Below are 26,637 nucleotides of genomic sequence, written 5' to 3' on the forward strand. Positions count from 1 at the left end.
TGTCCATTTTGTATCTGTGTATTCAAAGTGGTTAGGATAGATATATAGTTGCATTCTCTTAATGAATAGAATGATTTGTTCTAATGGTGTTTGTAAATATGATCACAAGTCTGCATCTTGAACAGCAATTAACCACTAAGAAGAATATATGCAGTGTATTATTTGTTGAAAAAAACTGTGTATGAAGGATAGCAGCTAAAGAAAAAATATTACTTCATAATCCTGAGCATATTATTAATTTCTGTGTGCCTTAGTTTTTTCACCTATAAATGGAGAGACTCAAACTTGTACCTGGTCTCCCCCAGCTTATAAAAGGATCAGATGAGATCCCCAGTGCAAAAGCACTTTGTAAACTTTAAAGTTACCTACCCTTCAGGTATCTGTCTTGGGCCTGGCTTACTTTTTCAGATTAGGAATGCTCCTAAGACAAATGGGATACATTTGTTCCCTAATTATACTTGAATTGGAGCATCTTCCAGCTGTGACCTTGGCAGCTGCTGGTTAGCAGTCATGCCACCTCTCAGCAGAGGAGCTACCTGCAGGGACCGGAAGCCATTAGCATCTGTTAAGCAGAAGGTGCTAGAAAATCCAAGGCTGTCTGTAGGCTGAGGATCTCAGCTGAGGAGAAGGGAAATTGCCAGCTGTGGTTCCACACCGAGCAATCTGGGCCATCATCTCTTCGCCTGGTATAAATCACCCTTTCCCAAAACTGTGGCCTAGGGAACATACTCCTTTGAAAAGCCTCAGGAAGAAAGGTTTGGCAGCCAAGTGAATGAGGAAAATACGCAAACTTGACCCCTTTTCTATTATTTTTGTCCTTACTGCTGTTTCATGCAATGTTGTCTAATCATACAATAATGTCGCTTTTGTTTCTCCTCTTCTCAACATCTTGTAGGATTCATTTAGGCGAATTCAGTTTGTGGATTCCTACCAAGCACATAGCTAGGTGAATCTACATACATGGCAGTGAGTCTTCTAACCTAGATGCGTACAGTCCACAGATTGTTGACCTCAGTATATCCCAGTGCCCAGCACCTCTCTCTCAGACCTGCTGAATCTGAAATCCTGGCCATGGGGCCCAGCAACCCATGTGAAAAACAAAAACACTATTGTTGATTGTGTTTGCTGAGACAGAGTGATAGCTGGTAACACTCATGTCAATACAGGGAAGGAATGCTGAATCTGTTTACACCCAGAAGAAAGACAGGATTGATTCGCTAGTTTATTTCTGAAGTGGCTACTAAAGAATACTTACTAACCATAGCATCACTTCTATTTTTCTTCTCTGAGGGCTTCCTATCACATGTATTATAAGATTAAGACTTCAAAGGTAGGTAATCATTTGCTCTATAATTTCATCCTGACATACAGGTCTAACCTTATTCAATGACCATAAGGAAGCTTGCCATAGGTGCTAATATTTACTGACCACTTACTCCACAGTAGAAACACTGCATACATATCTTGGGTAATTCTCACAATGACCCAGGGGTGGAGGTACTGTTATTATCCTCATTTCACAGATAAGGACACTTCAGGCCAGAAGAACTCTGAACACACAGCTCGCCAGGATTTAACTTAACCAGATTGGTTCCAAATCTCAGTGTTTAATTGGTCTTGATTTACATGCTGCATCTGATTTGTTTCCCATTTCTGGAAGACATTAATCTCAAAATCATTTTTTCCTAAGTGTATATGCTGTTCTCTTGAATAAGAAGAGCACCCTCCTTACTGCAAGTCTGGAACATGATAACCTCTCCAATCTCAAAGGTTTCCTCATTTTGCCTCAGCAAATGCTGTACTGTGATGTCCCCAGCACTTTACCTGTCACTCACGATAGCTTGGTGAGTAAAAACCAACAAACTAATGCAAACCAAACTAAACCAAACCCAAGCAAAGGAAAACACAGTAGTGTTTTGGCTGTCACAGAACATGTGGTGAAGCAGTAGAGATCTTGGTTTAAAATAAATGAAGATATAGCAAGTATTAGGAAAAATGATTAGCAAGAGGAAGTAAAGGACACTACAGGACACTGCAGCCTGGTCCAGTATCATTGGGCCAAGCACTGGGCTTAATCTGACTAGAAAGAAGTATAGCATAATCTAGACAAACAGTGAAGGAGATTAGCTAGCATTCACCACCAGAATGTATTTCCTTTTCTTCTCTTCTCCTCTTGCATCTACTTTTAATGTTATTCTAACTGTAACATACAGGAAGCATAATGACACTTGTTTTTTAGGATTTAATGAGTTAATACATGTAAGGTATGCAACATTGTGTCCGGTACATAGCAGGTTGATAGTTGATATCAAAGAACACTGTTACTGTTTTTACTTTTCTTACCTTAGGAGCTTGAATACCTTGCTCCACTCACAATGGCAAGTTCCGAGGAATAAGAGCTACTATCACGAGGGGAACAAGATCTCTTGACTGACTCCCATGGAAATGACTGTTACCAAATGTCAACAAACTCTTCCTTCCAGCACATAAACCTGGTGCACTGTCTTGGCACACTGAACACTCTTGAGGTGGAACCCCACACCCATTCTTTTCTTTTACATGCACATTTTTACCGAGAGTCATGTTTGTCCCCAAACCTGTTCATGTCTGTTGTACCTGCTATTATTATATTATGCAATTAGGAGTAAAACACAATGATATGTTAAGTGTTTTGCCCCCCCAGTGGAAACTTATTTGAATTCCATGTGAAAAACTCTATAAAGGCCAATTGCTAACAAAAACATCTATCAATTTAAATAAAAGGGACATAACCAAGAAAGATTGGGAAGTTCATAGAAATCTACATACATTTCTATTGTTTTCATAATAAATGAGACACATCAGCATACATTTCATATTTCTCCCATGTGAGAAATACAAAATTTGGATAGATTAAAGAAAAAAATAAAACATAACAGGAAACATGGTTATGAATCTTTTGCAAAAGGGAAGGGAACCAAGAGATGGAAGGAGGAGGGAAGAGGAGAAGGGGGGATTTAAAAAGAATTAGGATGGGGTATCTATCTATGCCAACTTGTCACAATGAACACAAACATTGAGCACAGAAAATGTACTAATAAAAGTTAAAGAATCTAAGCTGCTAACAGAAATACCCATTTTATGGAAGGAAAAATAATATGATAGCTAAATCCTAGGGTTTATTACTATGATTCTCTTAATCACATGCATATTACAACTGTGCATTACATTATACTTTAAGTAGAGTTATACATACAGCACATAAAACGACTATGATACTAACTCCATAGGGAAGCCATTCTTATTGTGACCGTGCAGATCAGCAAACAGAGAGGTCTGGTTCATACACAGATAGTTGGAGGTCGCTTACCTAACAAGTGGAAGAGCCAGAACTGTCAGGCAGTCTAGTAACCTAAAACTGATGTGAGTTCAATAAAATATAAGATGGAATCAACTTGTGTCCCATTTTCGAAGTCTATGGAGATTCAATCCAAAGACAAAAAAATACAAGGTTCAGAGAGAAGAGTGAAAAACCATTGTGCACACTGAGGATCATCAGAATCAGGATAACGATTATCTTGGTACTCAGAATCTTTCTGTAGATACCAATTAAATACGTGAGGAGCTGACATAATTCAGAAGCTAAGGCCCCACGATCAGAGCCAGAGGTTGGGGCCTGTGTGAGACTCCCCCTCAACAATGCATAACTACACTGTGCTTGGCTACGGCCTGGACAGCCAGGTCAAGGCCATGTGGATTTGAAAAGTAAAAATAAACCAAAAAACAAGAGCCATAGAAAAATGCAAATAATTATACTGCCTGCCCTCTGATTAATGTTCCATGGCTGCGCTTTGCCCTCCAGTATTAGAAGTAAAAAATCAGATGACAGCAGGATACAGAAAAGCATCAAATCATAACAACCTTAACTACTTATACCTACTATGAATGTTGCCTCAATTTTAGAGTAGGCTCTGCAAACCATCTGCGTAGGTCCTTTTTGAAATTTTCTTTCTTTCTTTCTTTCTTTCTTTCTTTCTTTCTTTCTTTCTTTCTTTCTTTCTTTCTTTCTTTCTTTCTTTCTTTCTTCCTTTTCTTTCTTTTTCCAGAACCAGGGATTGAACTCAGACCCTTGTACTTGCCAGGGAAGTGCTTATTCTCCCAAGCCATCTCCCCAGCCCCCAACCATCTCTCCAACCCCCTGAAATTTTCTTCTTGGCTTTTTTTGCTATAAAATATATTTCCCAAACTAATACACTTAGCAAAAGATATTTGCAAGATTTGGGCCCATGCCAACCTACGACACCTTCCCTTTGCAGTTTCCATTTCACCCAACTGTTTTGAACTTTCAGTTGGTGAGCTCAAATTTTAGGCATGATCTCTTTGGAAAAGCCCTGAGTGACACTGGACAACCCTTTCAACTTATTATCTTCATGTGAGAATGAGGACAATAATTTCAACATATTCATCCTAAGTGAAAATACTTGGATTATTTTTAGGGTAATGACACTCCATCTACAGAGCATTGTCTCTCCATAACTTGCAGGCAGGCAGGTCTGAGATGAAAATAATCTCTCTACTCATTGGGCAAAATTTTCTAAATACCTACTTTGTGCCCAGTACTATGCTAGGAATTTATGGGGAAAAATGATAAAGAATATGCATGTAGTTGTCTCTCAGGGGAGAGAAAGAGACTGATAAGTAGATAAAGGTATAAGGACAAACTGAAGTTTGTCATTCAACTGAGGAGAGAAAATGCTTGGAAAGCTTATAAAACAAGTCCCAAGACAGTCTTACAAGTCACGGAACACACTCCACGGGGAACAGTTGAGATGAGATCTGAAGAACAGGAAGAGGCTACCAGAGGAAGGAAGAGAGACCACGCATTCCAGGCAGAAGGCGCCTGTACAGATGCCTGTGGAATGATGGAGGCAAATATTTGTGCAGGGACCTGAGAGAAAATTAGTGAGGTTATAGCTGAACAGTCAAAAAGAAGTATGAACCAAGGCCTAAGGGGGAGGCAAGAACCAGCTCAGGGAGGAGCCGCAGCTCAGTTTAAATTCTGCTGCTTGTCCCCAACACACCAAACAGTTAGGAAATGTTTAAAAAAGAACTAGGACAAGATTGAATTTACTTCTTAAGTAAAAATTCTGACGGGACATAATTGGAAAGCAGTCAGAGTAGATTCTAAGAGACTTAGTTAAGAGCCCATTGTAATTTCAGGCAAAGGAAGGTCCTAGTTTCAACTACAGGCTACTCATTAAAATTGACTAATTAGCATCATTTGAAAGCAACGCTACTCCGAGATTCAATTACTGACCCTCTACCAATATTTTTCAATTGAACTCTTACTCTCTCTTCTTTTTTGTGTGTGTTGGGAAGGACCTCAGAGATAATTAAGTTCCATTGTTTTAGGATTGTTTTAGCAAACAAAAAATATCACCTTATTTTCCTTAATGAGTTTTAATTTAGAATTTCCACAAAGAAATGAGCTAAAAGAATTATTCTAGTTAAAAGTGAGGTATGGTTGTTAAATACTAAACACGATCCCCACCCCCTGCAAGGAGTGGCCTGAACACAATATCCTTTTCAGCAAACCCCAAGGTTAGACAATGATGTTTTCCAGCCAACAGCACAAATGCATGGATCTTTCAAAGCTTTCAGTAGCTGGCACAGGGCTAGTAGACCAGGTGGTCAGTAAACAATGAAGCCCGTAAACACAGAAGCCAGCTGAATAGAGCATTTCCCAATATTTTCTTTCTATGTTCTTCCTCCTTTTTTTTCTCCCTCTTTTCTTTCTTTTGCTCCTTACCCTGTCCCTTCTTCCTCTTTCCCTCTCCAATCTGCCCTATGAGTTGATTCCCATACCCATGGTGCAGGTTTTACTTTTGGCATATCATCTAAATACCATCGACTGTCTCACCCCAGGATAGGCAGAAAAACATGTAGGTTACAGGAATGGATCCTGCCTGAATTTGCATCCTGATTCCTGCCTGACAAATGATCAGTAAGTGACTTAACACCCATGTACCTCAAATGCCCTATTCACATAGAAGGTGGAGTTAGTGCTACCTCCAAGGATTGTTATGATGACTAGATGAGGTGAAAATTATAAAACAACCCTTTGTGCATAGTGAATGTGTAAGAATTGCTTACTACTTGTTGCCTTGTACCAAAGCTCAGCCCCATTCTCCATCCAGAGAGCTGGACTTAGAGCTCACCCTGCTTGCACAGCCCCATTTCAGGAATCACTTAGAATTTACGCCTTTATGTATCATTTATAGCTAGCCTGATAGTGACTCTCTGAGGTGGTTAGGCATAAATTCTATGCCATCTTAAAGAAGAAAAAACCAAAGCATAAAGTGTTTAGTGTCTAATTCTAGGAGTGACAAAGGTGGAAATTCATCCCGTTTGTTCCTCTTTCTAGCCCTGCATATTGCAAGGCAATTCTAGTGGCAGGACAATCCACAGGGATGTTCCACTGGGTCTCTGCTTCCTTTGTGATGGCCATCTTCAGAACCATAGTCTGGTACTACGGTCTGACCCTTGGGCCATCTCTCCTAGAGGCTAATATGAAACCTGAACTTAAGCAAAACCTTACACATGAAGGGCACCTAATGACTACTTGGTTGGATGGTGAATCCCCCACCAACAATTACGCCCTGGCACTACTCACTCAGCTTTCCTCCCAACAGCCTCTGCATGTAGTGTTGGGATAGTTCTTGTTCATCTCAGTGCTTTCAAAGCCTGGCACATAGTAAGATCCCCAGAGATGTTTGTTCAGTTGGCCTGCATGGAGCCCAGACCTCCGGGGCACGAGTCTTCTCAGGCCTCTAGACCTGATTCAGGGTCCCACAAATGCGGGGTTGTTTTGAGGTGCATCAGAGCATCATTCCCTGAATCGCAGCACACCACATGGAAGCTTATAAACTCTAATCATGGTTTACTTGCCCCTCAAACTTTATAAACTAACAACTGGTATCATCATCCATTCCAACCACAGTCCTCCAGCAATGGCACAGAGCTTTTTTTTCTGCTTCACACTGCTAAACACAAAAACAAACAGCACTGGATCTTGAGGCTCTGGTAAGGGTGTCCTTTCTATGGAGACTCACTAACGTATCATCAATATGCTTCTAAACCTGTCACCTGATGTGCAACCTTGGATACTTTAATTGCATCTACAACCAATTGATCATGCAAGACATACAACAGTATCTACTTCACACAGATAGCATCAGGATCCCAAGAAAAATCGTGTCATCAATACAGACTAGGTAATCACTGTGCAGTCAGGTATTTATATACAAAATATCAATGTTTCGACCAAGGACAGTAAGAAGGAAAGGAGCTGTCATGTGTTGAATGTCTTCCACGTGACAGACTCTGCTCTAAGTCCTTTATGCCTGTTAAAGCATTCAGATCTTCAAACAACCTATGACAAAGGCTCTATTATTAGCCTCATTTTACAAAGGAGGAAAGTGAGGCTCAGAGATGTTAGTAACTTCCCCAAGTGTCAGTGTAAGAGGTGAAAATCTAGGATTTGAACCAAAGAAGCTAATTTCAGAATCTTAGCACATAATCATGCTGATTATCTGCTAGAATAGCTTTTGTTTTTAAGGGTCTCACTATGCAGCTCGGACTCCTAGTAATCCTCGTGATATCTGCCTCCCTAGTGCTGGGATTACAGGCATGTGTCATCATGCATAGACTCCATTACCGGCTCAGCATGCCTGGGGGTGAGCAGGGGTGGTATGCGTTGCCAAGGATTAAACCCTGGCCCCTGCACTTACCTAATCAAGGGCTTAGTCTGCTGAGCTATATTGCCAGCCCTTAGAATAGCTTTTTACTAAATATTCCTTTATGCTTTCTGATTTTTATCATTATTGCTCTTACTATTATTATTATTATTATTATTATTATTGATCAGTCTCATTTTGTCTTATATCTGGCAGGGTCACCTTCATTGTTAATTACACATAGCATCTCCTACAGAACCTTATTAGAAATAAGAAGAAAAGACTCCCCCAGATTCCACAGTAAACTGCTCCTTTCAGACCTTTGAATCTGGACTAGGCTTTTAGGCAATAGGATTAAGTGGAAATGACACTCTCTCTTCCAAGTTCAGGCTAGAAGGAACATTGCAGCTTTCTTCTGGTGCCACCAGGCTTGTTCTGGGAGTCCAGCTTCCATGCCACAAGAAGCCCTGGCTACAAGGAGCAGATATGGCTAAGAGCTCTGGCTGACAACCCCAGCAGCACTCCCAGATGACAGCTGTGTCCACTGTCAGCTCCAAGAGTGAGTCACTCTGGAGGTCCTGCCCAGACAAGCTCCCTGGAGACCCATGGCCAAGCGACACAAGAGACCCCCAGGTATATCAAGTCAACCTGCACCATCACAAGAGCTGATAATTGGGTATAAGTCTTGAGACACTGAGTTTTGGAATGAACACTTTTGTATTAATATATTAGCAAAATAATCCCTCTGCATCACAGCCAACTAATAAATTCCCAGCACGCTTTGAGGCTGAGCTCTATCAACATAACTGACCTCCCACTAAACAATACAGGTAAATATCTTGACAGTAAGTTAATTAACACTTATTAACTTTTGACACATTATTAACCTTTGGGTGACTCAGTTTCTTTATTGATCAGACGAGTTAGTTAAGTGTAACTAGTTCATAATGCTATAGTGGGAAGAAATTTAATTGATACAATATTGTAAGATGCCTCAATTTTAGAAATTCTCTCTCTCTCTCTCTCTCTCTCTCTCTCTCTCTCTCTCTCTCTCTGATTTCAACTGAGCACATACTTTACTAGGCTTTTTAAATTTTAAAATCCTAATCCTCATGCTTATGCTGAAGGCAAGCTTCATTATTCACTTTTGCAAATGAGGTACAGGTACTTGTGTATGAAGCCCTGTGGCTGCTAAGTGACAGAATGAAGCAGGATTCTAACCTAGGTGTAGCTGAAGCCTTGCACTCCTTCATCCCCTCCCATCCTGCTTCAGTGCTGCCCCCTCAGCAAGACAAGTAAGAAATTCAGTGGCACCTGTTGCAATCATAGCACCTGCTCAGAGCACTCATCTCCAGCAGAGTTCAACAAGCAGACAAATTGAAGCTGAGCAATCAGTTCATTTGCAAATACAAACTTGCTCAGCTAGAGGTGGCACAAGGTTCGCGGTGTTAGCGCCTCTGTCTGACACTGCTCCATGGCAGAGAGGTGCCCTGCCAGTTTGAGAAATGCTCATTAAAGGCTCAGACTCCAGAGTCAAGAAGAAGCCCATAGCCAGGGCATGCAAGTTCAGCTCTCCTGGGAAGGCTTCAGAGTTCCGGATCGCGGTGCTCTCAGGCCCGTGCCTACATTCGATACTCTGTTAACGAGCATAATTGAGTGACTTGCCAATGGGGAATGCCAGACAGCCTCTCCAGATCAATGCAGGAGAAATGTCCAGATTAGCTTTAGCTTCCTGGACAATACAACTAGGATATCTATGTGTAAATACAGTGCTTAGGCAGAGCTTGCTAAGTGAGTTTGATTTGGTTCTTCCAAAGAATAGATTCCTTTCCTTTGAATGATTCTCATGCCAAGACCCTCAAATATGAAGTGAAGTACAGCAGAGCTTCTCTGGCAAAAGTAGGTTAGAGAGCTCCCACACCTGTCTTCTTGCTGTCCTGTAATGCCTTCATAGACACCCCAGGACACGACTGCAGACAATTGCTACCAGCAGTCCAGAAGAATGAAGTTGGGAAAGGCATCGATTTGATTTCTGACTCTGTCCCTGAAAGAAAATTACCACTAATTCTTTGAAGGGGTAATTCTTTATGCAACCTGTCTAGCGTGTGTATCCCAGTAATCTGCACCATCTACCATATCCCTAGTACATGAATGGCATATTTGGGGCAAGAGGAGACAAGCTGGGCAACTCTCTTAAGGAGCCACACACACTTGCATGTGGTGCCTTCATTTGGTGACTGGGCAAGTGAATGCTTCTTTAAATTATTGCCTAAACAATCTGGGAAGATAGTTCAGTGGTTTAAGTGTCTGCCTGGCGAGAGCAAGGAGCCAAGTTTGATCCCTGGTACGACATGCTGTGCTGGCCCTGAAAGAAGTTGTGGTGGTACATGTCTGTAATCCTAGCACTGGGGAGGCTGAGACAGGAGGATCACTATGAGTCTGAGCTGTTTAATGAGAATGTGTACCAAATAAATATACTTATTGACTACAAGCATCCTATCTGTTTTGTCTTACCCCAGGCATCATCTAAAGTCCTCAATAAATAAGCTGACTGATGAGTTAAGCAATTTCTTCACCACTAAGATAGAGAAGCAAATACCTACTTTTCTAATATATTTTAAAATTAAATTAATGTCACATTTTAAGAATAAAGCCACAATATTGGGGCTAGAGCTCTCTTTCTTAGTCAAATGGATCAAAAAGTAGACAAAAGTGGAACATTCATGGTGTGGTCTCCTTGGCTTCCCTGGGGAAGTAACTGAAAGAAGTCCCATGGATACACAAATTTGTGGATGCTCCAATCTCCTATAAAATGGGGTAACATTTGCATAGAAACTATGCATATCTTCCTGCATACTTAAATCATCTCTAAATTACTGCCAATTATTAATACAATGTAAATGCTATGGAAATCATTGTTGAGCTATGTTGTATAAGGAATAATGATAAGAATAAAAGTCTGAATATGTTCAGGATAGATGCAATTATTTTGAGTATTTTCTATCTGAAGTTGGTTAAACTTGTGGGTGCATGAACTGTAGTTCCGAAGGTCAGGAAACAATATGAAATCCAGTGTGACCAGAGCCAGCAAGGTGAGCAACTAGAGGGAGTACAGAGCATTTTTGGCCTGGGCCACACAAGGCCTTGCCTACCACCTTCAAAGAAACATCTGCACTGCATGTCCCTCTGTCACAGCAAGTGCAAGCCACTGTGCACCAATTGCTGGGCAGTGCCTCCAGGGCAGAGGTAGTGGTGGGACGTACCTCTCTCTAGGCAGCTGGTGGTTGGGATTGTGGTGGCAGCGCACGCTGAGGCCGAAGAGCTTGCGAGCAGTACGCTGAATCTTCTGCCGCTGTGCCTCCATGGCGCTCTGCAGCAGCTTGTAGCGGTTCTGCAGGTCCCAGTCGTTGCCCCAGTGCTGGTGGATACTACCGATGGTCAGGAAGTGGTTGCTGGGGAGACGTTTCATGAATGATTTAAACTCATCTAGCAAAAGACAAAGGCCGAGAGAGAAGGGCTAAGCTTGACCACCCAATCACACTCCCCTCCTCACTTATCTCCCCACCCGCCTACACCTGAGCCCTGCAGATAAAACCCTGCTGTGTGCGGTTCATGGAATGTTGCCCTAGCCTGCTCCGCTCCTAGAAGGCAGGACAAAAGCCACCGTGCTTTTAAATGCAGTGAGTCTGCATATTTGCATGCAACATCACTGCATGAGACAGGGCTCCCCAAACTTCTGTCATTAGAATGCCAACCTCATGGCAATATTCACATCTTCTTTGTACCCGTTCTTAACAGAGTCTTTGAATCAAATCACTATTTTCCACTTAAAAATTGAAAACGATGTTTTTATCCAATTTCACACAGAAAATCACTACAGCATGGCTTCAGTAGAATGCTAGCTGTGCAAATAAATATCAAAAAAACAATGTTAATAAATTCTAGTCAGACACTGTTTCCTGCTAAGTGATCAAGCCACACTTTCTATCACTTATAAATATAAGAAATCGGCATGCACTGGAGGGGTGACAAAGGCCTATGAGCAGAAAGACGAAACTTTTTCTTTGATGTAACCTAAAGGTCTGACAGAAAATGAAAAAGGATGAAAACACTTGCTCAGGTTCCAAGTGTTATTTGAGGCTGCGTGTGGGGGCCTCAAAGATAACCACACAGATTGGAAAACTTGAAGACAAGAGATCCTGTTTGTTTTTGCTCTTGGGTGTCCTTGGGGAAGGCTTCACCTCAGTCTGTGATGCTGAATTTCTGAGCATAAGTAAGGGCTACAATGTGACACAGCCCTGGAAATTACTTAGTTCAGCTTCCTGGCTCTACTTGAACAAGAGGGAAACAGAAGGTCAGAGTGAGAAAATGATTTTCTCAAGTTAAAGCAACACGCGAGGAACAAAAGCCAGGTCTAAACCCTAAGCTGTTGTTTTCCAGTCTGACACTTCCTGCCTCCTGGCTCTATCCTTCCCCTCCTCCTGGGAGAACTGAAGGATCAGTGACTTTGTAGGCAAAAATGCCCATGTTCTATAGGTAGATAGATAGATAGATAGATAGATAGATAGATAGATAGATGATAACATATATATCTATATCTATATTAGAGAGAATATCTAAAGAGAAGGGAAGGGAAGGGAAAAGAAGGGAAGGGAGGGGAGGGGAAGGGAGGAAAGGGAACAATACTTCTCTTCCTTCATATTGCAAACCAGGAAGAAAGCCTCACTCATATTACACATTCACTTCATTTAAACAATGCTTCCACAGCTCTTGGGAGGTACCAGGCACAACACTAAGTACCCCACAATGACCTCTGACTTTACAGCAAATCTATATGTCTATGTGACAGGTATTTTCAGGAACCCCCATTTTATAGAATCAGGACCCAGATAAATCGGCTCACTTTCTCAAGGTCAAAAGCCCAACAGAGGGTGAAGACTCTGCCTTCGCTGCAATTTGCACTTTCTAAACTAGTGCATGATAGTTTCTGTCAATGTCCTGATGCTCTGCACACTGAGAGAAAATAAATGAATAAATAAATAAATAAACAAATAAATAAATTGTGCTTGCTGATTGCGCAAGTCTTTGCCTCTTAGAAAACCTCAGGAACCATGTTAGAGGCAATAGGACTTTAAAGAGTCTGCATCACATGTCCACTTCTGAACAACTGTAAAACCCTTATTCTCTCAAAGCCTCAGTTTCCCCACCTGGCTGACAGGTATGGTAATATTTAGTTCAGATGTTCAGAGAGAAAGATCCAGGGCAGGATCCACCTTAGCAGCACCTTACCCCCACAAAAAAATGCTCAGGGAATGATGGGCAGCACAGACTGGCAAGTGACAATCGGCAGAAATCTCTACAACACCAAGTCAAAAAAAGAACCTTTCCTCCTTTTACGTTGGTTGTCACAGGTGCACTTTCACAGCCATGGAAAGCTGACTAATGATAACAGTGACAGGGAACTGGGTCCTGACTGACACTCTGCGAGCTGGCTGGCAGCAGGCCAAGGGGGTAATGGGTCTGTCCTGTCGGGCCCAGTTTGATTCTTGCCCAGTGGAACTTGTAGCTCATCTTGCTGTGGGCTCTGCTGGCCTCAGAGGGTGTAACAGTCTTCCCCATGAGCCCAATTGCAGGTTGAATAAGAAAACGTAATTTAAAAGTGTAATGCTTTAACTTGAGTATAGAGAGAGGAACCCTGCTCCAGAAGCAAGAAGCACATAGAGTCCCATTTGCTCATAGAGATCAGGTTCTGTTTGGCCACCAAAACAAGGAAGCCATCTAGGAACCCATGGCTTTTACTGTAGGCTGGCCATTCTTTCCTTCACATTACTCAGGCTTGTGTGGTTAAGGCCAAAGGCTCAAAAAACAACGAGTGAATCCTCATCACAGAGCATATATGCAGGTGTAAATGGATGGACTTGTCCTAATGGGTGAGACCTTTTCTGGTGGATAATTACAGGATATCTAGAAGAAATGTGTACCTTGTGGAGAGAAAATATGGTATACATCAGTCCCTTTCCTATAGCAGCAGAGCTTTCCAATTCCTCACCCACCCACTCAGAGGTTTCTCTTGTGGACTGGGAATATATCCTAACATCCCTACCACTTGTGCATGCAGCCACATTCCCCTCTGCTTTTCAGCAATCAGTAAAATTTCTCCGCAAATGCTTTTTATCAAATACATTTTTTGTTTGGGGCCAAATAACCCTAACATCCTTCCATCCAGGACCTCTCCCTTATGGGTTCCTAGGATTTCAAATAGCCTAATGGGTACAGGTTCACAAAGCTTCTGCAGCTCCATTCAAGCCAAATGACCCCGAGAGAGCTGCATCTCTGATAAATTGTGTGCACCCCAAGTGCTCAATTGATGGGGCATGGAGTTCGCGGCAAAGGGTTGCTGCAAACGCTGTGTCATGAAGCTCTGCTTTTACCTGTGGTACACAGCGGCACCAAGGTAAGGATTCTGTTTGATCAAAGGGGTTTTTTTTGGCTAAAGACTTACATAAATTCAAACATTAAAAGCACAAACATGTCTTCTCATTTATCAGATGAAGGGACGAAAGCCTGCATTGGGAATAAGCTAGAATTAATAAGTTGCAAAACCTGCTGTGAGCACCGGACTTCCATTTCTAGTACTGTTGGTTCGCTGGGTAGCCTCAGGAAAGGTTCTGGATCTTGGTGTCCTCCTAGCTCCAAATGCAGGAACATCACCGCTTGCCTTCATGGGACTTTTGTAATGGATTTAAGGGATAAAATGTGGTTTTTAAAGCAGTAATGCTGCACATGAAGCCCCCATGATTTTCTCATGTATTTGAGCACATATTATCTGCCAAATACCTCCTTGGCCTCTCTTCTTAGAAGTCTCAACAATTCTTAAGCTTATCACATCTAAAAAGGAGCATGCTGTCTTTTTCCCAAAATCTCAGCATTCTAGCTCAGTGAAGGGTAGCAGTGTCTATTGAGTTACTCAACATGCATATTAAATACTGCTCTTGAATATCATTTCAATCTGTTCTCTCAAGTCTCATAGCCAATGTGACATCAGATCTTTCTAATTTTCCCTTCTACTTATCTCAGCATCTCTTCTGCCTATTTTCTGTGCTACTGCTTGCACCATGTGTAATCCACAAGGTAAGTCGTTTTTCTCCTGGATATCCCTTCCGAACCAAGCACCTTCATCTAATCTTGCACCATGACCAGGTACTCAGAGTTGGGATCTCATGACCTCATCTGACCTTGCCGATTACATGACCTCCGTCTCTGTTTGTTTAGGACAACTTCTCTACACAATGACTCTTAAAATCTTTCTATTATTTATATGGTGATAAAATGAATGTCTGGTTTGATGACAAAACTCAAAGACCCATAAAGGCAAAGAGCCAGGTTTAGATGTACCCAGTTTATGACCTTGGGCAACTTACCTGCCTACCCTGTAACTCATTTTTATGATCTATAGAAAATAGGAAGTAGCTAAACCACCAGAAAAATAATTTAGTCTGTGAATTATCTGAAAATTTCTATATGGACATACATTCATACACATGCAAATATATACTCTTATATACCTAGATTCCTTTATTATGCACTCACATATACACATTAATATAACTACTTTTGATCCTCTACTCTTCAGAATGGTCTTTCTTTGGCTTTTGAGTACAACAGAGATAAACACCGCATGACTATGACCAATCACGGCGCTCATTATATCACTGAAGGGGGCTTACTGAGTGCCCCCTCCGGGGAAGCCTTTTTCCCTGACTCTGTAAAACCCCTCATGTGACCAGGTGCCTGAGTTTTCTGTCACAACATTCTTAATTCTAGCTACAGGAAGTCCCTTTTCTAAACTGGGCTCAGGACCATTCATGCCCTCACACTAAGCCAGGAAGTCTACCTGAATTTTCCAGGTCTTTATACGCCTCGGCCCAGGCCTTGGCCATGTTGGCCAGCGTGTACTCCATGACCTGGATGTCGGTGACCGGGCAGTTGCACTGCGGGAACTCCTCGGCGCACTGGCAGCGGCACTGGCTGTCGTGGCACACGTACTCCCCTTCGCCATTGCACATGATGTAGCTCAAGGCCGACTGGACAAACTTCTCTTGCAGATACTGAGGGAAGATTATCTGAAGACCTGTTTGAGAATAGCAAGAAGAGAAAATGGAAAGGTTACAAAAGGTGTTTCATTAACAGTTTCCAAAGGTGATACCTAGGAATCTAAAGCTGCCAGCTTTCTTCTTGTGTCCTGGAACCAAACTATTCATGATCCTCTCTAGGCACAGACAGGGGTAATCAGAAAATATGAGGCTACCATTTGCAATGCTTCCACTTGGGCTTTTCAGGTCATGACCTGGGTCACCTCTGGAATGTACGCTGTATGCAGTTATGTCAGTACTGAGAATGCAGCACTTCTGATAGCTACCTTTCCCACTTGGGGAAAAAAAATCCTTTATTGAAAACACAGTACTATTGTTTATCTTTGCTTATTTGCTTCATTTATTTTCTCTTCCCTTCTTAATAGATGTATGAACCCTACATATGAAGAACAAATCCTGAGGATAGCATTAAGTCTACGTATCTTAAGAAGGAAAACATCCACAGTCCTTTTCATAAAGGAGTTTTCAATATACTCAGCAGGGAGAGAGGCAAACACACATCCTTATAGCACAGCTTTATAGGCGATGGCAGAGGCGCCATAGGAAGCCCCTGGACAGAACAACAAAGAACAGCAACACAGCAGGGAAACCTGTGTACCAAAAGCAGAATTTGGGCTGGTCAGAAAGCAAGTGAGCAATCACCATGTTCAAAGAACAAGAAGGATGCTTTAAAAGGAAGAACAAAAACCTAATAAAAGAGACTGACAGCCCCAGGTGAATGGCACGAACTCAAACGGGCAGAGTGCAGTGTTGCAGGAAGATAGGTTGTACATGGGGCCAGTGGTCAGAGTGTAAAGGGCTTTATTATGGACCCCTAAACTTGGATTTTTACTTTAAGAATCATAGCCATATGTTGGTTGTTTTCAAGGGTCAAGGTGATGCAATTGAAGCAACATAAGTTAATAAGACCAGATATAGCAAAAAAAAAAAAAAAAAAAAAAAAAAAAAAAAAAAAAAAAGTAGTATCAGTGAGGTAATATCAGAAATAAACAGCTTTCTCTTCTTTCTCTAAAAGTGAAGAACTGCAAGAGGAAAGGACTAGCTCATGCTTGCAGAATGCACTTGGGACCACATATCAGGTACTCTTTTCTCTGCACCTGAAAGTTCACCTTCTAACCCTGAGAGTGAAGGATGGATAATGACTCAGCTGCACAGTGTAGTTGTTATTGCCTATGATGCCCACATACAACTTCAAATCTGGAGTGTCTTAGGAGTTGCTGGGGAAGCTTCTCTCCACCTCATTTGGAGATGCTAACAGTGATGGCCTTTGGTACACATGGAGGTCGCAGATGTACTATCCACTATGCAAAGCAAAATTACATTCTGGGGTGCTTAACTAAAAAGTAATGATTTTGTCATTCATTCCTCATGGATACCTCTCATTCTGCTCACTGGGATAAGGGGTCTGTTAAATAAGCATGACATTTCTTTCATTCTATACTTCATATTTGTGTCTGTAGATCTATCTATAGATATAGATAGATATATCTGTGTATCTATCTATATACATATATGTAGTTATATATAGACAGATTTCTATATTTACATTTCCAATCATTTTGAGTAGTTCTTATATGGAAGCTAAAAAATAGTCTCTGTAGATGCTCTGTGGGGTAGAAAATGCCTCCCGCATGGCCACACAGGACATCACAGTCCTGCAGGGAACAGTGGGTCATTGCTACAGCTGAGCACCTCCCCTTGCCGCCTAAGTCACCTCCAGCAAATTAGACAGTGTTTCTTTATAGCTTCATTTTTTTTTTCTCTTCTGTTCAGATGGAGGTGCTTCTAGTATCTACACCAGAGGAACATGAAGAAAAGCAGATGAAAAATTTCTAAAAATTGTGTGGAAAACTTCCTGGCACATAATGAGCATTATGTATTCTAATTTTTGAGGCAAAGAAGGTGACAAGAATGATACTGGTGGTGCTGCTGCTGCTGTTGCTGCTGCTGCTGGTGGTGGTGGTAACTGTGTCACTATTCTGATTAAAATTTTACAGATTCAACTGAATCTTCACAATAAGTAAAGAGAGAAGCAAGAGTGACATGTACTTAGTAAGAAGAGGAACATGTTCACAAAGCAGGCTTCTATTTGGAGAACCTTCACAGGAGGGTGCCGCCTGGGGAGCTGTGGTGCTGCTTAGGAAGATGTCCATGTCGTCTTGTCATGTACATGGGAGATAGTCTAACACAGAGTTGGGCAGCTAGATGAGGTCCACTGTAGAACAGGGTATTCTTTCCATGGGACAAGGAACCCACAAGAGACAAGTGATTCTGAGAAAGGGCTGCTGCACAAGACCGGGATACTCAAGAAGGTCACACAAAACAGTTCAAACTGTGAAGCCCTGCTACCCTGAGTCTCCCATTCTTTCAGAGTAGGCATTATGGAGTCACTTTATCTGTATCAACCTTTTCTCTTCCAAAGCAAAACTTATTTTTAGCTGATTCCAATCCCCCATAGGCAATTGGGTCTATGGATTGGGGTTACGTTTCTGTTGCTTAAAGAAACTCTATAGACTACATCCTCAGTCCTATTTTTCTAGCTTGCTCATCATTTTCTTTCTCCCTTTTGTAGGGAATAAAATATTCTATTCTTGGTCCTTGCCCAAAAGGAATTTGGGGAGTGCATTTTTAGAAAACTGCTTCAAAACATTTCTCCGTTTGGCAAGAATACAAAAGCCAGTATTACCTACCCTATTTAATGCAACTGAAAACATGAAATTTGGGGCTGGGGGTTTTCTGGGAGCAGCTGAAACAGAAAAATGGCTGCTCTATAAAAATGAAAACTCAGGACCTGCCGAGCTGTCTCTGAAGCAAAATCTCCTGGGCAATTGCAAAAGAGAATAATGAAGACATAGCAATTAAAAAGCACTTTTCTGCAAAATGTCATTACTGTGTAAAGTTACATAACCATTTCTACGGCAGCGGAGGTTCACACAGCAGTCACAGTCAGAGTCCTCTCCTGATGACCTGTGTCCAACAAAGAGGCCCATTGCTGACCTCTGAGATGGGAGCCTGAATCCTGCGGGCTTCAATGGGAGCCATAAATAATCTGGAGGGGGATTTGGCCCGTGGAATCACTGTTTGAAAGATATACAGCTGCCGGCTGGGGTGGAATATTCTGTCCCCACGGTTCCCAAAGACACACACACACACACACACACACACACACACACCCTGGAAAGAAAAGCAAAACAAGAGAGAAAAAGGCCACCATTATTGCCAGGCATATAAATTTTGCCTCACAAAACTCAGCCAGTAGATGGTTGAGAGTTACGTTTGAACACCAAGTCGCCCACACAGAACATATGGAATATTTTCCCTCAAATCGCATTACCCTTCTTACTTTTTAAATCTTGTTGTGTTTTAAAGTGGAATGTCTCCGTGTTGCACAGAGCACGTGGCTGATGCGCAGGCGGCAGAGACCAAGTGTCTTCCTTCCCTGCTCTTGGTGTTTGCTCTACCCCTCTTGTTTCCTCCCCCAGCTTCACCTTCAATGCGTCCACTGTACATCTTTTTGTACTTCACAGCGCGTCTTTGTGCACTGTGATCTTATTTTTCCTCACTCTGCCACATAATGGACTATCTCGATGTCCTTACCTCCCTCTTCCCTCTTATCTCCTAATAGTTTTTTTTTTTTTTTCTTTACACACAACAAATGACACACAGGGCTGTTTTTTTCTCTTTTTTTTCCCCACCTTCAAAGTATCAGCACTGTTCTTTTTACAGTTTTTCCTTTGTTCTTCCCTATTCCTAGAATTTTCTTTCTCCAGGTCTCTGTACAGTTCCCTTTTCCCAAAATGCAGACATTCGCTTACTACCCAAACTGAAAAGTCTTTTCTCTTTTCCTCAAGAGGACTAAGTACTAGCTTAAATTGTTTTACTAAGTTGTAATTTCCTCATGTTTCTTTTTTCGGGGAGGTAAATCCCTGCCTACCTTCTATGGACCCCCGAGTGTATAACCCCGTCCAGTTCAGTGTAGCTTCCTAGTCTTCTAGATATCTTCCTCATCCCAACTGGGGAGAACACTGTCCCATTAGGCATTGCCAGAGTTAGAACTGTTAGCAGAGCCCTCAATTAGGGAACAAATCCAGAAAGCTGAACTATGTTTGAAATACTTGGGGTCTTTCTATTCTCTGGTAGGAAAAAGTAGGGACTGAGCTAAATCCTGACTCAATGGCCCTTTGGTGACAGAGCACTCTGGCAATGTTTTAGCCTCTCTGAACTTCAGGTTATTGTTCACTTCTCTTTTTGGCTTTTGAAATGGAAATCCTAATCTCTTCACGTAAGAATGTGAGAAGGAAAGGTATGGACAACATTCAAGTCAGCAAAACACAGTTTAGTTGTCATGGAATGAAAGTTTTTGCCGCCTCCCAGACCCCCAGAAAGCTGACAAATATATTTGTTGAAACGGGAACCTCTGATGAGACAGTATAAGGAGGTAGGACCTGTGGAATGTGATCAGGTTGGGTGAGTCACAAGGGTGCTGCCCTCCTGAGGAGATTAGTGCCTTCACCAAAGGAAGAGACAAGAGAGGGCTCTGTCTTTCCATGGGCACATACCAAGGAAAGGCTGGATAAGCACACATGGTACACCTGTCTGTACCCCAGGAAACCTACTCTTATTACATGTCACAGTTGGTGACACCTTGATCTTGGACTTCCAATTCCCCACAACTGTGACAAATACATGTCTTTTGTGTGAGCCAATCTAGTCTAGGTTATTGTTACAGCCTCAAGCATGATAAGATACCAACCAAATTAAATTTGGAATAACTGTTAAGTTTTCTCATTTGTTTAACATCAGACCTAAATGAGATTCAGGGGTTAAGGATCCACAGGAAGAATAGTCTAGAAGACAGAAACAGCATATGAAAAAACCTTAGTTACCAGCTCTTCTAGGTAAGGACATATATAAGCATGATTTTACTTTTGTACTAAGATTCCTCTCCTCCTATTCTTCTGCTTCCAAGTTCCCTAGGGGGAAAAGTATTCTTGTGTCTTTGAGAAGATCAAAACTCCAAAGGAAAAAAAATATCATATAACAAACATCTATGAACTCATTAGAGGAAAAGCATTTCTTATAGCAACAAAAGTTAAGGATCTTCATCCATTACTGAAAAACTTATGGGCCTCAGGAAAAGAAATGTGGCTCCCTGAATTGTTGAGTTTCGATCATTAAAGGGCAGTCAAGTAGCACAGTGGAAAGACACCTGTCGATGAAAGCAAACAGTGGCTCAGATTCCTGGAGCAACACAAGGACATTGTCAGTATTGCTCTGTGAAGCATGCTGCTTCTTTACCTGGCTCTGCTTTCTGAGTCTGCTAGAAATTTGATGTCTAGAAAAGAAAATTTGAGCCACAAAAGTTAAAAATGCAATGAAGAGATAAAGATTATATCCAATTGCCATCTTTGGCCCTTTTCATCCTCTACTTGATAAAAACTTTTAGTTTTTTCCTTCTTCCTTTAACTAGCAGTGAGCAAGGATTTGTTGGGAAAGATAAACGAGGCATGTAGTATCTTAAACGCTTACTTTGCAAATAGGTGCTATTATCTAAGAAAACAGAGGGACTATCTGGTAATTCAAAACTGAAGCAAAAACAAACCTCAGGGACAAGATACGGCGGTCTTGATTTATGGTTCACACATTAAAGAACTATTTTGTCTGGCAGATAGTAGGTGTTAAATAAATATATTTCAAATGTTGAATAAATCAGTAATTTATAATGAAGATGGTAGCATACAAACTAGAGATAAAAATGATGGAAGACTTCATGCTAGGCTGTGGGCTGGCTCTTGAAATGTAAGTCCAATCCAGATGAATAAAGGCAGGTAGCTCTGGATGGCACAACAGAGAGCATACTTAGGCAAATATGGGTTAATGTGTGACTACCTTGGATTGAATTGCCTTGTTCAAGGAAAAACCTACCATGGGTTGATTTTGTTTAGCTGCGTTTTATTCTATTGTGCATTTTAATTACCTAATTTAGTGGCTATTTTGATCATTTTCCATTTTCCGACCCATTTCATTGGATATCAAGTGCATAATCTCTCCTATTGTCAAGGGGAAGAAGAAAAAGTTTTATTCTGGTTGAGTGCAAGTTATTTTCTCATCCAGTCCTCACAAGAGTATGGGGCCTGGGCAGCCAGCTCTGAGTCCTATAAGATTGCAGCTGTTGTCTTTTACTACTGCATTCCGCCTGTCAAACTGTCCATTTCTGAAATGCATAAGGCGGGGAACAACCAACAAGGATTACACCCTTTACAAAAAGCAGACCTTATCCCTTTCCTTGTGAAGGCTCAGGGATTTCAGACTGGCAGATCGAGGACTTTATGGCTCACACAGCCATGCTGAACTCCAGGATAATGAAGGCATGTAGGTCAATTACCCATCTGTTTGTGTTTCTGTTGCTGTGAATTACAGGATCCATTGCTGACAGCTCGTTGGAGTGGAATGAAAATAAGACGATAATTCATCGGGTGAAACTGTGCAGAAAGGGCGAAAAGGCTATGATCTCATTCAGTAGTTCAGCCCTGTCTCTGTGATGGATCGTTTACACTCTGGGAAATGAAGTAAGGCAGCTACCTGGGGAAGAAGTGGGTGGGTTCTGAGGAATTAGGAGATGCCCCCTCCTGGTAAGAGTAGTATGCTCTGTTTCTACCCCTCAACATCTACTCCGAGGGATTTTGAGGATACATTTGGAATCCTTAGGTGAAAAGTATTGGCCCATGGGGCTATCAGGAGTTTTTTTCTAATTAAAATATTTTGTTTATTTATTTATTTGTTGGCTGTTTTGGTAGAGGGTCTCACTACCCAGCTTGGACTTGTAGTGATCCTCCTGTCTCAGCCTCCCCAGCGCTGAGATTACAGGTATGCGCCACCATGCCTGGACTTGGTCACTGGCTCAGAGAGTGCAGGGGTGTGGCCAGTGCAGCATGTGGGGCCGGGATCGAACCCTGGTCCTTGAGTGGCCAGGCAGGTGCTTAAACTGCAGAGCTATCTCTCCAGGCCCAGCTACATGAAGTTTTAATGGAGTCAGACACTTTGGGACCAAAGCCTCCTCAATATTGGAAAAGGAGAAGCAGAGTTTCAAAGTGACATGGCAAGAATATTTTAACTAGAGCCAAAATCAAGATTTCTCCCTCTCAAGTCCTTTCTTCTTCAAGATATTAACAGAGCCCCACTCATAAACAAGAACCTACTCTGAACTCAGGTCTAGATGGAATGTTTTGATCAGTGAAATCTGAATGCAAGTGATATGCCACTTCCAACATGAAACAAAACAAACAAAAACACAAAATGGCTCCACCAATTTCTGTTTTCATCAGACCACAAACATTTCAGAGAGAGGTTATTTGAAGAGCTAAGTCAGACCATGACCAATATAGAGTATCAGCAAGAGACGTGCTTTTACCTTTGTGGACTACTGAGAACCACACATTGTGTCAGCATAACATAACATAGCCTGTCCGGGTAGAGAGGCTGGCAAACTTCGGCAGTTGAGCCAAAGTGACCTGAAGCTTTCTGTGGCTCAATTTCCTGGTCCCCAGTTCTGTAAAAGGAAGACTTGCTGTAACCAGACCATGTGGCCCACCAAGCCTAATGTCATTATCTGGCTTGTGAAAGACAGAGTTTGTCAATCCCTGTCCTAGATGGCTGTGAAGATTCATTGCAAACTTTATTTTTCTATGATCCCATTCAGTGCCACTGTTTCTTTAACACATATAGATTGATTCAACATCAGGCCAGTCTCAGACACTTTTCTAGACTATACAAGGGGGAAGGAACTAGAAACATTATCTTTGCTCTTAGTAAACTAATACACAGTGAGGAAGTCAGATACTGATGAATGAAAAAAAAAAAGTACAGAAGGAGTTACACTGACAAAGGAATTGAAAACAGGCAGCCTCTGAATGACAGCTTCAACTTGGGAAAAGATATAAGCTGTGGAATCACTGAGGATCAGGAGGCCAACCACTTCTTTATTCAATTTCATAAAATTTCAACATGAAGATACTCTTGAAGCTTTAAGGAGTGATTGAGTCAATTTAAATATAAGCTTCACAGAATTCATGATCAAACCCAATTTCACTCCATGAGTTGGTGCTGCATGATCTTTGAATAAAGCAGTAGATTCAGATTCCTCTTTTGTCCATCTTTCCTTCTCTGCTGCAACCTCCACTGCCTCCATCCTACAAAGGCCTCAAGTTCCCTCCTGTTCAGACTCTATTTCCAGCTTTTATCAAATGCCTGACCCAGGAAGAGCAAAAGTTCTTAAATTTTCCCATCCTTCATTTCTTCCTCAATGCTTCCACTACACAGCTAATAAAACAAACTAAATGAACTAATTTTGATGGTAGTTACATGACTGGATAAACTTGCGAAATTAATAGAGCAAATCAATAAATGAGTAAATTTGTCTATATGTAAATTACACAGCAGTTACCCTAAAAATCAAATAAATATAATACATGAAGTTACAGAATGTGCATGAAGCTGATACATAGCATATCATTTATGAAATGTGGTCAAAAACTACAAAGAATATTTAGATTTAAAAAGAAATTATTACTGTGAAAGACAGATTCAATTAAACTCTCCCCAAAAGACTCCTTGCTTGGAACAAAATCATTCCACCTTTCTTGCATTTTTGAAGCAATGCTAATGTCCTCTGTCATGAGCATCTTCACTTACAAAGCCATGGCTGTCTCAGGGTTACCAGTCAATTCAAATGTCTACCATGTAGAGTTGGACTTTCTAGAAGAAGCTAATGGTAACACATTATCAGGCCCAGTAACTATGATGGATGAAAAGGCACTATCAAGTTTTTCTGAGATTTTATGTCAAATGTCCCCTGGCAGCAGCATTCACCATACTTGGGATCATACCTCATGAAGATGCTGATGGAAGTGGACTTCCAGAACTGCTTCACAGAGTGCCAAGAACAGTGGGGAAGGGGGAGTATTTGGAGGGGAATACACAGCAGGGTGTCTTTTACTGAAATATATTTTTAAACTTTAAATACTCATTATGTATTTTGGACACTCCCAGTAACTGATATCAGTTCAAGCTAGTCTCTTCTGCTGGCATCCAAAACCATGTTGCACTTATCTCAAATTCTAATAGAATACATCTCACTGTATGTATTTACGTTCACAGCCCTCCTCATCTGACAGCTCATTCAACACAAGAGCCATTCATCTCCCAAGTCTCTGTCAACTAGCACATCAGCAGGTACCCAGATTGTGTTTAAATAAGGCAAATCTAGATAGAATGTGTCTCAGAGTCGATGGTCGCTTTCTGTTCTATGCCTCGCATGTCCTTCCTCTCTGCAGTTATCTCTTATGGGCAGAACCTAAAAATTCATTCCTAGTCCTACAACTTGAGACCCAAAATTAGTTTATCTTTATTGCAACAGTTATAAAGACAAGTGTTCTGAGATAAATATTTTGAAAAATATTGCACAAATCCCCCAAACATGAAGATAACATGATTGTAAAGGAATTCACTGCTACTTTTAACATATATTGTGTTTTTGGATCCATTGCCATAAGTCCTAATTCTTAAGGGAACTGTGTTGTATATTTCTTTGTGTTTTTTCACAAGGGTATAAGCACAGCGCTAGATCGTAGTAGGTGTTTAAAAATTAAAATGCTTTATTCAGAATCTTTCAAGAGTATCTTCTCATCCACTACTTTACTGAGCCAAATGCTGAAGATATCAGTGAGATCTGGAGAGGTCAAGTTGGGTGTCAACAAAATACACAAATGTACAATGACAAGAAAATATATGCATAAAGATGCACAAGTTTCAATAGGAGTGGAAAAGACAAGCCCATTCCTTCTGTAATGGAAAAGTCACTTGGGACAGGATTGAAGCTGAAAGGTTTTATAATCCAGCATTTGCCAAGCCGCATGCCCTGGACTCAGCTAGGAAAACATGGGTGCATGGAAACAGTTTTAGGAACCGCTATGTGCCGAACCTAATTCTTGAGATGCATAACACACAGTAACATTGCTATGGCTCTGATAATTCCTATAGTAAATAAAAGTCATTCAACTCTTGTGGAAATCAATAGCCTCAAGAGCGACCCGTGGCTGCTAACAACTGGGGCTGATTTCTCACTCCTGGCTCCTCTTGGTCATGCTTGGCTCTGCTGCAGAAGACTTCTTCACTTCCAGTTTAGGCCAACAGAATGTCCTCTGTGATTATTTTCACGGTGAAAGGAAAACAGAAAAAAGACAAGCAACATCTCCTGAAGTAGCTTCTCAAATGTGACAGGTACCATGTCTTCTCAAATTCATCAGGCAAATCAAACCACACAGCCAAAGCCAATGTCACTTGGATAGCTAGTGTACTCTTCCCATTATACAGAATTACAATGGAGTACACGTGATTCTCTTACATAGAGGAAATCATATTGCAATTATGAATTCACTATGAAAGACCCTGGTTTTTATGCCAACCTTTTTCTTAAAATTTAATTACTGTATTAACCCCCCAATCTCATATATGCAAAAGAATTGTGGAGAGGTATTCAAATAAATCTTGTAAATGAATTTTTGTAGAAGTACTACTTACTACTCACAGAAATCAAAACACAGACATAACCTAAATGCCTATCACCCGGTCAGTTAAGTGTGATAGAAATGATGTAATATGAATTCCTGAAAAAGAAAACCAAAACAAAATGCTGATAAAGCTACAACATGAATGCACTTTGAAAATGCTAAATAAAAAAGAAACCAGGGCCAGTGAGATAGCTCAGTGCA

At 41.3% G+C, this 26,637-nt stretch overlaps 1 protein-coding gene across 1 annotated transcript in view; it reads right to left on the reverse strand.

Annotated features, from left to right (window-relative positions):
* Positions 1-26,637, reverse strand: part of Brinp1 (BMP/retinoic acid inducible neural specific 1) — a 203,769-nt gene that overhangs the window by 15,817 nt on the left and 161,315 nt on the right. The window contains exons 6-7 of the mRNA XM_004641465.2: positions 15,610-15,846; positions 10,979-11,201 (exon numbers count right to left, since the gene is read on the reverse strand). Coding sequence (XP_004641522.1) covers positions 10,979-11,201; positions 15,610-15,846 — 460 coding nt within the window. The remainder of the gene's footprint in view (positions 1-10,978; positions 11,202-15,609; positions 15,847-26,637) is intronic.

This window comes from Octodon degus, unplaced genomic scaffold, assembly GCF_000260255.1.
Source record: "Octodon degus isolate 3935 unplaced genomic scaffold, OctDeg1.0 scaffold00137, whole genome shotgun sequence".
NCBI lineage: Eukaryota > Metazoa > Chordata > Mammalia > Rodentia > Octodontidae > Octodon > Octodon degus.